The 12,645-nt window shown below is 38.8% G+C and overlaps 1 protein-coding gene across 2 annotated transcripts in view; it reads right to left on the reverse strand.

Moving 5' to 3' along the window:
- Positions 1-12,645, reverse strand: part of LOC119781958 (tyrosine-protein kinase CSK) — a 67,244-nt gene that overhangs the window by 22,582 nt on the left and 32,017 nt on the right. The window contains exons 2-4 of one of the 2 annotated variants that reach the window (XM_038282620.1): positions 6,427-6,511; positions 2,745-2,858; positions 367-479 (exon numbers count right to left, since the gene is read on the reverse strand). In XM_038282620.1, coding sequence (XP_038138548.1) covers positions 367-479; positions 2,745-2,858; positions 6,427-6,441 — 242 coding nt within the window. In that variant the 5' untranslated portion in view covers positions 6,442-6,511. Of the gene's footprint in view, positions 1-366; positions 480-2,744; positions 2,862-6,426; positions 6,512-12,645 lie in introns of both variants that reach the window. The other variant, XM_038282619.1, reaches the window with a different exon arrangement.

Raw genomic sequence — 12,645 nt, forward strand, 5'->3', positions numbered from 1 at the left:
ATTCAGCAATTTTCTTGTCAGTTCTTCTGTCTCTTGATTTGCACGCCGTTTCCATGCGGTTGTCCTCTTTTTGAATTGCCACATTTTCAAAGAGCCACAGATGCAGCACCCAGATGCTGCAGGCCTCAGAGACAGATGATAAAGATGAGAAGAGACACAATAAAGGTGGAATTTCCATGGAGCTGTGTTCTCCCTCCGCTTCGGGAGACACTCATTCACACAGCTGGGCAGCAGGCTCTGGGACAAATGTGCACAATGTGCAACCCATGTCCCATGCCTGCAGTCTTTATTCTGTAGAGTTTGTTTTAAGAACACCCAGCTGCTTTTACAACACATAATATGCTCCATTAGCACTCTGGTACTCACGGCATAAGACTGAGCTTCCCTCCTGATTTGACTCCTTCTCTTTTCTGGACATAGTTGGCTGGGATGGTGCCCTCTCTGCCCACAGTGTTTCTTGCTTTGTACCAGTTTGGATCCTAAAAGGGTCAAACACCAAAACAGTTGACTTATATCTGGAAGGCGGGGGGTAATGAGTAAACCATCCCAATAGTCAAATGAAATGACTGCTGGTTGGAAAATCCTATTAGTGTGCTGAAATTGTTGGAGGCAGTAATAATTACTAAGAGTAACGATCAGATTTTCAATCTTGGGCTGCTTTTCTGCTGCTAATTAAAAGAAAAAAGGAATAAAGGTCCTGTCCAAACTGCTCCTTATTGCTGCAGCTGGTGGCTAATATCCATGAAATATCAGAAGCTGATGGGTTTGAAATGCTTTTTTAAATTTCTTTTAGTTTTAATTAAGTTAATTTATCTGAAAAAAGAAATTGCAGAAAACCTTAAAGTCATACATTAGAACTGTAATTAGAACTCAATATTCATTTCCTCTTTCTTCTGTTAATATACTGTATATCACTTCTACTTTAGAGGTTACATTTTATAAACAATTATGAGACCAGTTTGTATAATTAAGTGTATTTTTTAACAATGCAGCCCAGTCAACAGTTCAGAACCTCTCCTGGTCCATTTAGCTTTATCGTTGGGAACACTAACCTGCAGGAGACTCAATCACTCGGTAAAGGAATTATCTCACTGCTTCTGCTGACTTCACTTTGTTTCTTCATTCAGAGCATTCTGAGGTTTTCCTCAGATAAGTGATGCAAACTAGGGATTATTAAAATAATCTAAATGTCATGAATCTTTATCGATTGTTTAACAACTGGTCATTTTCTTAAAATCCAGAGTTTTCTGTTATACGAAGAGGATCTTACATATATTTTAATTCATTTTTCCAGTAGCATTAAAGGCACACTATGCAACATTTTTCAGTTTATTAATGTGTTCCATAACGTTATGGATGATTAAATGAGTCATTTCAGGTTGAACAAAGGTATTCTCGGCCGCCCTGGTGGTCTGTGGGGGAAATACCGCAATTGCAATTGCGAGAGCCCTCGGCCCGCACCCACAGGCTCAGAAGTCTCGCGAGAGTCGGTCTTGCTTTACGGCGAGAACTGCTACACGCCCCCAGTTAAAAGCATGCTCGTTGCTAGCACAGTGGCGATCTTTGTGCAGTTATGCTACGTTCACACCAGACGCAGCAAAAGCAGCAAAATCGCGTCTGCTGCTTCATTTTTGCTGCTTGTACCAGTTAGTTCTGACGCGCGGCTGAAGCAGCTTTGCTGCTCTGGCTGCACGGTGCAAAAGTGTGTCTGACGCGCGTTGGGCGGAGCTTCACTATCCTTTCTCTCCCTTGCAGCTATATTTGCTGTGATCAGTGGGAATAAAGTAGTTTTAATATGTTTTTAAGTGAGAAAATACACCTGAAAACGTAATCAGTGCAGTCAGTTCATTCAGATTATTATCCTGCCTTACAATATTTTTTCTGTCGGAGCCGCTCAGACCCCCACATACCAGCGGTGCGCAGACAGTAGGGATCCCTTCAGCAGCAGCCTCTGGCCGGGTCGCCTCCTCGCGGTTCACCGCGGCAGCTGGTAGGTGTTTTTCATCTAAATAATCCAAACTGCAGGCAGCAGGATAATAAAAGCGAACATATTCTGCCGGCAGATTTCTGCGTCAGATGATTAAATGCGCCCGACGCGCTGCTTCAGCTGCTCAGACGCGCTGCGCCTGCTGCTCAAAACGCGCTGCGGGACCTTTTGCTGCGCCTTGACGCGCATCAACCATTGACTTTGCATGTAAACTCGCTGCTTCTGTCGCGCCAGCTGTGTCCAGTGTGAACGCAGCATTAGTCATTCGTTGCGTTCGCCTGTCTGCTAAGCTCAAAACAACCGCGCCTGGCTTGACGGAGAAACCAGGAGAACAGCTGTGCATATTTACGACAGTGCACTTTTACTTTCGCCCTCTGGGGGGAGCCTCGCTGGAAAATCAACACCGGTTGCATAGTATACCTTTAAATGCTGACTAAATAAAAAACACTTTAAACAGATAGTTGTGGTTGCTCTTGGCTCCATTAAGTGCATTAAACTTACTAAAGCTTTCCAAATCTACTGTGCTAATTGCTAGCATGTCTTTTTTATCATGTTACAAACATGTTTGTCTAACGTCCTCTACTCTTCTGTCATCACATCATCGCCTTGAAGTTGCTCCTGCCTGTTGCTCCAACCAGCCTGTTGCCTTTTAAATTGAACACTGTCCTAATTAAGACTACAGCTCTTATTTGTTCCATCTTGTGAAATGGGTTTATGTATGTTTTTCTAAACATTAGTCTCTCTGAGGTTTTCTTACCCTGGTGACTCCAATAATGGTCAGCACATCTCCTTTACAGAAAGGCAGGTCCTGTTCAGTGCCAGGCTTGAAGTTATACTTGGCCACGCACTCTGTGCCGGACGACCATGGCACCTGCTATGCAGAAAAATCACAAAAAGAAAGACCTCTGATTAGTGGAGCTCAGTGCAGATAGAGAATAAAGCTGAAAGTCATAATAAACAGATGTTATTTTAATAAATGTCACTACAGAACTTCTAAACACTCAAAGCTGAAACTTTATAACTGCACAGAATGTTGCATGAACGCTAAACAAAGGGAAAGAAATGATCTGTGTGCAGCTCTATGCATTCAGTGCCTGTAGTAAACACTGTGGGGTGGGGGAGGGGAGGATGTAGTGTTTGAATTTTCATATCCTTAAAACTGCTGAAATAGTTTCCTCTGAAAGCTCCACATGAAATCATCCTTAAATAAAGTGGATACCATGAAATAAGATACAGCAGGTGTTGGTCAGCGGCTTTGTTCCCCAGAAGAAACAAAGGCTAAATCAGGCAGAACATCACAGACTGGAAATTAAAAATAAGGATATAAACAACTGCATTAACTTTATACCAAAAACCCAAGTGAATTCTTTACAGCCATCTAGGTTTTCCTCTAGGACGCTTAAGTTTGATCTAGAAGTCTCTAAAAGCACAATCTCTGAAATAGGGCTGCAACAACGAATCGATAAAATCGATAAAAATCGACTTTTAAAAGCGTTGGCAACGAATTTCATCATCGATTAGTTGTGTCGCGCGATTAATGCGTCATCCGCCGCCGCCATCATCACTGCCACTTGACTGAAACGGGGGAAGAAAAAAAATAAAAAATTACGGCAGAGTGAGCCAGCGCTGCAGGTGCGCAGTGTTGCCAACTCAGCGACTTTGTCCCTATATATTTAGCGACTTTTCAGACCCCTCCAGCGACAATTTTTTTTAAAAAGCGACTAGCGACAAATCTGGCGACTTTTTACGGTTACTGGCGGCTTTTGGAGACTCTTACGTGAAAGCATGTATCGTTCCTAATCTTGTCCTGCAGCAGCAGCTGCTGCCGTAAGGCGCCTCCCCCATCGCAACCCCGTTCTCCCGCAGGAGTCCTTCTCAGCGCTGCAGTCAGAGAAGCAGGATGTTTCAGCGTCCAGACTGCAAATGAAGTGCGCATGCGCCGGGATTGACGGCGCAAATTGATCACAATAATTAAAATAGCCTTTATAAATAAATTAACTTGCAAATTATGAAGGAAAGGCTTTTAAAGTTTAAATCTTCTGGCAAAGATAAAGTAAAGAAGATCCTGCAATTTATGGAAGTAAAGCAGAATAAAATCCAGCAAGATCAGTAATATGTCAATTAATTATCTGCCACATTCCCATGTAAATATCTGTCTTTGGAGGATGTGTTTTTTAGCACCCCTAGTTCTCTCATTTTTATTCCAAATACAATTTATAATTTGAACCACAGGGCTATTTTTATCTCTATGGTTCAGTATTTTCTCAAGCAGCAACTTTAACTGCTGTACTTTCCTGTCTTAAAAGGCAGAACTCTTCTAGTCTAAAAAAACCTCATTTGTTGAAATGGGGGGGCCTATTGTTTGAACCCCTTAGGGGCTTTAAAAACAAAAATGTCTTTTTTTGCGCTTTATGAAACAAAGTAGCCTATATTTTGTGGATGTACAGCTACATTTCTCATGTAAGTTTGCGTAGTTTTAACACAAACATTTATTTTTCATATTGCACCAGTACAGTTAATGAGCAACCTGTACTTGTGTGCTTGTTTGTTCTAAAATGTTTATTGTGGAACAAAGAGGTTAGTATAAAAAATATTTTTTGTCCGATTCATCGATTAATCGAAAAAATTATCGTCCAATTCATCGATTTTTAAAATAATCGTTAGTTGCAGCCCTACTCTGAAAGTTACTTAAATTTCACTGTAACATCAGCTCAGGGATTAATGCCATGTTAGAATCTATTGTCATAATATATTAAAAAACTGAGCCGTTATCCAATATTTTTATATTACTACACTGAGACTTTAGTCAAATTTGTAATCACTGTGTTGTTTTATCATGTAAATGCAAGAAGAAAAAGTAATATTGGTTCTCAGAATTGGCTAATAAATATGGGCAGCACATATCAGGGATCGGTTAGACTTATGTCAAAGATAATCGGTATGTCCCCTAAATATACCCTGAAATGTTGGGCATCACTGAATTACACATTTGATCTGTGATAGGAGTCTGATAATAAAAACAGCCGTTTGGTTTCTATGAGTTTAGCTAAAAAGAAGCTGGGAATTAGAGAACAGGAAGGTTTTAGTGCTAGCGCTGGGCACTGAGAATCGATTGGATCCTGTTCTTATCTTTCCTTTTTACCAGAATTGTTTAATTTTCCTATTTTTGATTCCTAGTTTCGATGCCAGATCCCTTGACTGGAAACTGAAGCTGCCTAATATCAAGGAGAAGGAATCCACAGCGGAGTGTGCTAAAACGTGTGTTTCAGCTGCAGAATCCGAAAGTGTTTAATATAGAAATGACCCGTCTGCTTCCTGGGATTATAACAAGCAAAAGACGGAACACAGCCAACAGGCCTAAACATCACCTAACCCATCTATAACCTGCTGCACCGCTGTGGTAAAAGGTACATTTCAACAAGGAATTTGTTCCTCCCTTAAATTCATAGTGCAGCTTCTGAAGGTAGAACAGAGCCTTTTTTTCTTAATACTTTCTTCTTCTTACTTTACATCTTAACAGATGCCCACCTTGTTTCCTATGTGTTCTGCATAGAATGAAAAGCACTTTAATCTCGATCTACCATGACTGTAAAACATCACTACTTCCACATCTGTGAAACTGAGATTTAGTAAAAATCTCTAAGAATATAAACCGTCAGGATTCCTTCCTGCTGCGCTGCTTCCACACTCAGAATCAGGTAAATAAAATAATTAAGTTATCTTATACGACAACTATCTGAGGCAGACACTGATATATGTAATAGGTTTTTTAACAGAGATCTGCATGTGAAAATGCAACTTTGTGAAAAGAATATCAATAACATAATATTAGAGTTCATAGGTTTGATATGGATATACTGGTTGAAACGACGTTTAGTAAAGGGATTTACACAAAAAGTAAGATGTTCAAGAATTAAACTTTATTGAGAAGTTCAGACCTTTTAATTCTGACAGAGCACCGATTAATCAACTAATTTATAACATGTAGACTTTTATGATCTTTTTGTCTTAAATAAATAGGAATAGAGAACCAGTAGAAACCGGAAGAACAGAATCTTGAAAATTCAAACGACCCTATTTAGTAGAGATGTCGGTGACTGCTGCAGAGAAAAGCTTTTCTATCTCCACAGATCTATGGTGTGGATTTGGTCTAATGAACAGTCAGTGTTGGTCACATCCTCCGCTCATGTGATGACTTATTTAACTTTGGTTTAACCAAATGTGTCATCTTGTCAGATGCTTTAAAGGTTTAACTAAATCATCCGGGTTTTTTTTAACAAATAAAATTGTTTCTACGTGTAATCCTGTTCAATAACAGACTTTTGACCCATGTCTTAAAAACAGGCCTAGAAACCTACTTTAAGGCCACTTTTCAAAGTGCTCTGATTCACCATTAGACAGTTGGAAGCTGTTAAAAAAAAAGAGAAAGAGAGGCTTACATGGATCCCAGACATGATGAGGGGGAGTTGGGAAGCAGGTGTCCTTGGGCAGGCAGTGGTCACTGTTCAGCTAGTAACATCAGAGCTGCAACACACAACATTAAACATCAGGAACAATGTAAAGTCAAAACAGGCATTTCTGTGTTTCCTAACTCTGCATTTCAATTACCGGTACTGTCAAATGAAATCCTCCATCATGTCTAATGGTAAGAGATGTCTGCATTTATTAAGGTTAAGTTTTTTTCTGACCTTCTTTCTACATAAACAGCGGGTCTCAAAACCAAGGTGGGAAAAAAAGACCATATAGAAAATAATTAAACTGATATAAAACTTATAGGTTTAAGGTCTAAGAGGTTTAGGTTTAAGAAAACATCATTTGGATGTTTTTTAACGACTGATTCCTTCAAACTGTCTCTAAATACTGCTGCAGATTATCAAAGCATATGAATTCACCTTATTGTTGCCACCTATCTGGCACAACAGGAAAACCAGTGGGGTCTGTTGTTGATGCTGAGTGCTATTATCATTCTTAACTCATGACCATCATCTGCGATCCAAAATATAGATTAGAAATGAATTAGATCAAAAAAAGAACAATAGATTAAATAAGAATCAGAATCGAATATATTGATATCCAGCCCTACTGTGTTGCTCAGTGTAATGTTAGGGGGGTATATTAGATATTAACCGAATTAATATCCAATTTAACAGGCAGTTAATAAAGAATATATTGATGATAGTGTTCATTTCTGTTACATTAAAATAACTTTATAAAGAGATTGTAGTTTATTTTGTTGTAATAAGCTTACAGCAGTTGACTTCACTCTGTTCAAGTGTTTATTGGAGGTGTGGATTTGCTTTAAATCGATCAACCAGTGTTTGGGATCTACCTTTAGGTAAGCGTCTCTAAAAACACGGCTCTTTATTCCTCAGCTTGGCTGGTTTTGGAGTAGGGCTGGGCGATAATTCAATAACGATATATATCGATCGATAGACGTGTGGCGCAATAGAAAAAAAGAGGCTCGATAAAAGTTCGATAAATAAACGCAGTTTTCCTTCCTTCTCATTGTAGCCTAGCATGTAGGTTTATGCTAGTCACTACTTCCTCCCAACCAATCGCAATCGCGGACCCAGACACGCCGTCACCAAGCGCCGCCCTCTCAAACCACAACACAGAGCACATGAAGATGTCGCAGCAAGGAGAGGCGGAGGAAATTGTTCCAAAGAAGGGTTTTTGTAGTTCGCCAGTTTGGCAGTATTTCGGTCATGGCAAGTCGGACAAAAAACAAACTACAGTCATCTGTAAAATGTGTCGGGAAACAGTGAAAACCAAGTCTGATAACACAACCAACTTTTTTTATCATCTCAGCCGCAGTGTGTAGGCCTCGGCGCGGCTCTCCTCCGAGGAATTTTCGGGGGAAAAATAAAAAAATCAAATATGTATATGTATATATATATATATATATATATATATATATATATATATATATATATATATATATATATATATATATATATATATATATATATATATATATACATTCAGTTCTGGGCAGTTTCCTATGTAGTTTTAACGAGTGAGAGAAAAATGCTGAGGGGCCAGCAACTTCAAAGTAATAACTCAGGTTAAAGCAGGAACCTAAGCTGAACCATAACGAGGTACCAGCAGCACCTCTACAAGAATAGGGGTGAGAAAAAATACCCCATAGAAATGCTAGGCTAAAGGGGGAGTTGATTTTTGTTTGGTTTTTTGTTCTTGTTGAGTGGAGTTTACATGGTAGCCTAGTCCTACAATCTTTTAATTACCACAAGCTGGTGGTGCACTATTCCCACCCAAATAGGGTATTCTATTTATTTGTTATATTTATTTTGGTCCCTTTAGTTTATTCTTTGTCAGTATTTAATAACATAACTCAGGTCTCTTAAGTTATTTTTCTTTAAAACAATTCTGTTATGGTTAAAAAAGTTAGTTAAATAAATATTTAATGGGAAGTCTGTGTTTGTGCTCTTTATTAAAATTTAATCATTTAGCAATATCATAAAAAGTCCAGGCAGACCTGCACATAAAATATGGTTTCAAATCTTTTCAATAATTATCGATTATCGATATATGCATTTTTTTTTTAATCGATAAGCTTTTTTTCAATATCGTCCAGCCCTATTTTGGAGTCTGATTAACTGGTATTTGGTCTAAGTTAATCCAGCTACAGATTTGTCAATGTCTTGATTAGGGCTGCAACAACGAATCGATAAAATCGATAAAAATCGACTTTTAAAAGCGTTGGCAACGAATTTAATCATCGATTAGTTGTGTTGCGCGATTAATGCGTCATCCGCCGCCGCCGTCATCCCGGGGAAGAAAAAAAAATATGGCGGAGCGAGTCAGCGCCGCAGTTGTGTTGCAAACTCAGCGACTTTTTAGACCCCTCCAGCGACTATTTTTTAAAAAAGCGACTAGCGACAAATCTGCCGACTTTTTACGGTGTCACTGGCGGCTTTTGGAGACTCTTACGTGAAAGCATGTATCGTTCCTACTCTTGTCCTCCAGCGGCAGCTGCTGCTGTGGGGCACCTCCCCCATCCCAACCCCGTTCTCCCTCTCCCACAGGAATCCCTCTCAGCGGTGCAGTCCGAGCCGCGGGATTTTAGTGAGGAGTTTACCCTCAGCGTCCAGACTGCAAATGAAGCGCGCATGCCCCGGGATTGACGGCGCAAATTGGTCACAATAATTAAAATAGCCTGCGCTTTGTAAAGTGAAAAAAGTCGTAACATGCAACTTTTGTAAAAAACAAATGAGCATGGCACGGAAGCACCACTGTTATGACGCAGCACCTGAAAAGAAAACATGTTGGAGCCTTCAATGGCAGTGAAGATAGCTGATCAGCAGGATGAGTAACCATGTTTGTTTCATTTTAAAGTGGGGAAACGTAAGTTAGTTTCTCAGGTAGCTCATCTGATGCTTTCCTTAGCTTGTTAGTAGGTTACAGACAGTGATAAGGTTGGCTTCTTATTTTACTTTTAATTTCATTTGAATTAGCTTAAGCAGCGTTTATATTTTCTTTATAAATAAATTAATTTGCAAATTATGAGGGCAAGGCTTTTAAAGTTTAAATCTTCTGGCAAAGAAAGTAAAGAAGATCCTGCAATTTATGGAAGTAAAGCAGAATAAAATCCAGCAAGATCAGTAATATGTCAATTAAATATCTGCCACATTCCCATGTAAATATCTGTCTTTGGAGGATGTGTTTTTTAGCACCCCTAGTTCTCTCATTTTTATTCCAAATACAATTTATAATTTGAATCACAGGGCTATTTTTATCTCTATGGTTCAGTATTTTCTCAAGCAGCAACTTTAACTGCTATACTTTCCTGTCTTAAAAGGCAGAACTCTTCTAGTCTAAAAAAACCTCATTTGTTGAAATGGGGGGGCCTATTATTTGAACCCCTTAGGGGCTTTAAAAAACAAAAATGTCTCTTTTTTGCGCTTTATGAAACAAAGTACCCTATATTTTGTGGATGTACAGCTACATTTCTCATGTAAGTTTGCGTAGTTTTAACACAAACATTTATTTTTCATATTGCACCAGTACAGTTAATGAGCAACCTGTACTTGTGTGCTTGTTTGTTCTGTCTAAAATGTTTATTTTGGAATAAAGAGGTTAATATAAAAAAAATATTTTGTGTCCGATTCATCGATTAATCGAAAAAATAATCGTCCGATTCATCGATTTTTAAAATAATCGTTAGTTGCAGCCCTAGTCTTGATGCATCTGTAGCTTGTAGTTGATGACCATAAGCAATGCTAAGATGCGTTACGATTTCCTATTTCAGATGTAAGGTAAATAAGCTTGGTCTGACTGCAATGCTGAGGGCAGGGGTTTCCCCCTCAGGATTCTGCTTTCTTTAGGTTTTTTTTTTTTTAAATCTATATTTCCCAAACAGAACAACAATCTGCCAGCAGCACAGTAAATAACAGCAGTGTTAACTCGACCAATTCTGTCACACAGGCCCCCATTCAAAGCATCTTACTTCCAGCTTGTGCCAAAAACAGGAAGTTGAAACCAGGAGGGTGGAGAAAGACGAGGAGGAAGTAGCTGACACAGATTTTCCAATGCTTTATGAGGGAGGAAGGGATTCTATGAGGACAGCAACGTGGGCAATAGTGTCTCTGTCTACTTTTACACTAATCACATCTGATCTCAGCTCACAGGGCGACGAACAGCATCTACAACCACTTCATTTTTGGTCCAGACCCTAAATGGGCAGCAGCTAACGACCATCATGGAAAGTAATTGTTTCAGATCTTTGTTGCTGCTGGTCAAAAGGGGCGACTTCCCTTCCAGAGAGCATCAGAGGCGAAGCCTCACAGCAGGACCGTATCCTGTGTTAAAACAGGAAGCAGGCTAATTGCAGAGCAGAACAGATGTGTATGCAAACAGAGTCAGATTCGTCTGAGGCCAAACCACTAAGGTGAACCCAAAGGAACCCGCTTCTCTCTTTACTTCTCAAACAGCCGCACAGGAACGCAGCAGGGCGAGGCCTCAGCCACACCAGCTAGCAAAGTGCAAGAGAAGAGACAAGGCGTGCTATTCTTATCTCATTCCAAGGCTGAGGAATGCCCGCCAGCTATTCAAGAGCTTTAGCATTAAACTGCTCAAACCTTTTCCTTTTTTCTTCTTCAGGTACTCAGTGGTTGTCAGGGAGGCCGTGTGACTTCTCAGTTTCCACAGGCGAACCGAGATGCTTTACATAACTTTAGATAAAGCACTAATTCCACAGGATAGAAAGTTAATAAATTATTTCTCTGAAATTCCCAAGAAATGCAACAGATTCTGTTTGAAACTAGATCAATTACAACAAATATAATTAGACTTAGTTCAATTTGAAATCTTTGAATCAATTTGACTGTAAGACCTGGTGAACTGTAAAATGCCTTGAGATGTAAATTGGCGCTATATAAATAAACTGAATAGAATTGAATTTGTGAGACTGCGTAGTTTACAAAAAAATAAAAACAAGAAACTGGAAATGGTCAGTTTTGAAAATTTGAAACCAAATATGAAAACAAGGATCCATTAGGTAACAAATGGCTATTTAATTTCTCGTTGTTTTAGCACAAGGTTTAAACGTCCTCCTGACAAACACATGCTGCAAACATGAGGGTCTGGCCACATGAGTCCTAAAAAACAATATCTTCTGGTGAGGTGAGGTGTAAGTAACCACTATGGAATAACAGCCAGAAACTGAATAACATAGAGGCACATTTTACATGTTTCCCTTTGAGCCGGGATGATAGTGATGCTAGCTTTGGACCCAGTTTGTTGAAGGGCACTGATTGATGGATTCTTCCAGCAGCTTAAATCAAATCTAATATAAACAACCTCGTGTTGATAAAATTTTCAAAGTGTCATCCCACAATGATTATGTTGATAAAATCAATATGAGGTTTAAGACAAAATCATCGTCATCTTGAGCTAAGCTACTTCCAACCTCTTACCATCTTTATATTATTATATTCCTACAATTCTTCTTCCCAGGTTATTTTTCCTTTTTCTTCCGAGTTACAATATTCTTTTAGAGGATGGTCTGATGAGATTTTTGTCATTGTCAAATGTTTTCCCGTCTCCCCTAAAAAGATTATTTTCAATTGTCCCAAGAAAATTGTAATTTAAACAATAAGTCTCCAACAAAAAACAATGTTTAATGCACCAATTAAAAACCTCCTGACTTAATTCCACAGCTGCTCAGCAAATGATTATAAGCTTCTACTAAACTTCACCACCTTAACAATAAAGTTATGTCTGCTGCATGTTTTGAAATCAGTTTAACTTCTCTATTTGAAATAAATAAAAAAAAAACCTAAATTTAGTGTCCTGATTTTAAACATATCCTCTTCAGTTATTTCTTTAGATTCTGAAGTACATTAGGATCATTTTCACTTCCCCATCAGAGCCCAATAATGATGGTTCGGTGAAAGGTTAAATATTGTTTTCCATGGAAAGTAAACACAGTTAACAAATCACATAATAAAATAGCTCTGAAGTACCACAATTCAATAAACACATGCCATAAATCATGAATAGATTTTAATTTGTGATCATCTTCTCAGTAAATAGTGGACAGTTTGGCAAGAACTTAAAGAAATGCTGCTTTAAATGTGCCTTAGAGAGCTGCAAGAGGTTTATACAGCTATAAAGAACAGAGAAAAACGTACTTCTCC

The sequence above is a fragment of the Cyprinodon tularosa genome, unplaced genomic scaffold (assembly GCF_016077235.1).
Source record: "Cyprinodon tularosa strain WSP-4 unplaced genomic scaffold, ASM1607723v1 ctg186, whole genome shotgun sequence".
Taxonomy (NCBI): Eukaryota; Metazoa; Chordata; class Actinopteri; order Cyprinodontiformes; family Cyprinodontidae; genus Cyprinodon; species Cyprinodon tularosa.